Source organism: Aplysia californica, unplaced genomic scaffold, assembly GCF_000002075.1.
Source record: "Aplysia californica isolate F4 #8 unplaced genomic scaffold, AplCal3.0 scaffold00029, whole genome shotgun sequence".
NCBI lineage: Eukaryota > Metazoa > Mollusca > Gastropoda > Aplysiida > Aplysiidae > Aplysia > Aplysia californica.
The window spans coordinates 850,658-852,261 of NW_004797299.1; the positions used below are offsets into that span (position 1 = coordinate 850,658).

Genomic DNA, 1,604 nt, shown 5'->3' on the forward strand with positions numbered 1-1,604 from the left:
GGAGGAGAAGGAGGAGGAGGAAGAGGAGGAGGAGGAGGAGAACAACAGCAACAAGAACAAAAACAAGAACAAGAACAAGAACAAGTTTGGTTATAATATAATAATGATGACAGTCGTTTAAAAAAAATACAATAATAGCAATAATAATAATAATGACAAAAAAATTCTTACCTCAATGGCTCCCTTCTTGCTGACAGCACAGACCAGCTGGTAGGCGGGGTCAAACCGGAAGAGCAAAGCGGCCGCTATGACCACCGTGGAGAGCGACACAATACGTCGCTTCCAGGCCTTTCCACTGGGCCAGATGCTCGGGGCCATGTCGTGCACATCTCGGGCGAAGAACGGGTGGGCGAAGCGCTCGATTTGGCGGGAGCTGTAGCCAGATTTGGTGCAAAATAGATGGAGTTTGCGAATTTCTTCGTCGATCAGGTCTAGTTTTTCTTGCAGAGTCATGATTAGTTCAGATTTTTTGCGAATTCTGTGAGTAAAAAGAAATAGGTTAGTTTTTTCAGTCCTTTTTGTTGGTATGCTGTTTACAGTCTTGTTGTTGCTTCTCTCTTTCGTCCAATGCTCCGGACAGAGTTTCAGAAAAGTTGTTTGTTTTTGCTTGTTTGTTTGTTTGTTTGTTTGTTTGTCCGTTTAATTCAGAAGCACATCAAATGCACTAAACTAAGACTGACTGATGCTGCTGATCACATCAATCTATCAATATCTCTGCACGCTCAACGCAATCAATGAGACAATGCTACTCATCTCCTGAATCATCAGTTGCTGCAATGAAGAAAGGCACAAATTAATGCTGAAACGTTTGCACAGAATCAGCGCCAAACTTATTACATGTTGACCACGTTCGAAGTAGTGAGGAAAAGATGCAAAGGTTTGAATTATTGCGCGTGTGCTGAAGGTTTTCCCTCTATGTTGTGCGTGAGCTTCCGTGCCGTGCGATGGGCGTTTTATAAGCGCCGTTCATCGACTGTCTTCTCGCCCCGTGAAGAGCCACTTATGTCGTCAGTCTGGGTCTGTTCCGATCACAAGATGTTTGCAGCAATTGTTTTCATACACAACTGCCTACCGTTTAGCTCTATCCGTACGCCTTGGGATCATTTTGTACCCCTGGGTTGTATTCTTCACATTTTAGAATACTTCAAGTACAAAGATTTCTTTGAAACTTTCGGTATTTCTCAAAAACTAATTTTGACAGACTGCTATGCAAAGCATACGGATCGGATTAGCGAGCAAATTTCCTCTTTGGAAAGTGGTGGCACAGAGTTCCCCACGTCGTATGGATACGGTAGTAAAACACGACGTACGGATATGTTTAAAAAGAGAACATGAACACGTTGCCTAATTATGGTAGGATGCAAACCCTTTCCCCTGACCTATTTATTTAAGCCAAATTAATACAAGCTCAGCGTCCAAATTTGGAATAAATTGGCGGACTGTATAAAAAGCTATACCAAAAGCTGTTTTAGTTTTAAGGTGGTATGCGCACATACTACATATCTCTTATCAGTCTTACTGGAGCGAAATCTAATGGATGTAAGCCTAACACAAAGTCACAGTTCATTCGGTGGTAGATTCTTTGGTGAAAATCATGAGGGGGG

General features: G+C 42.4%; 1 protein-coding gene across 1 annotated transcript; it reads right to left on the reverse strand.

The window, feature by feature from the left end:
* Positions 1-169: 169 nt before the first annotated feature.
* LOC106013950 lies at positions 170-1,128 on the reverse strand (the record flags this gene model as incomplete). The annotated part of the gene is given in 1 exon segment (XM_013090879.2): positions 170-1,128. A coding segment is annotated over 1 exon segment (284 nt), but the record flags the coding sequence as incomplete, so codon positions are not given.
* Between the last annotated feature and the right edge of the window lie 476 nt (positions 1,129-1,604).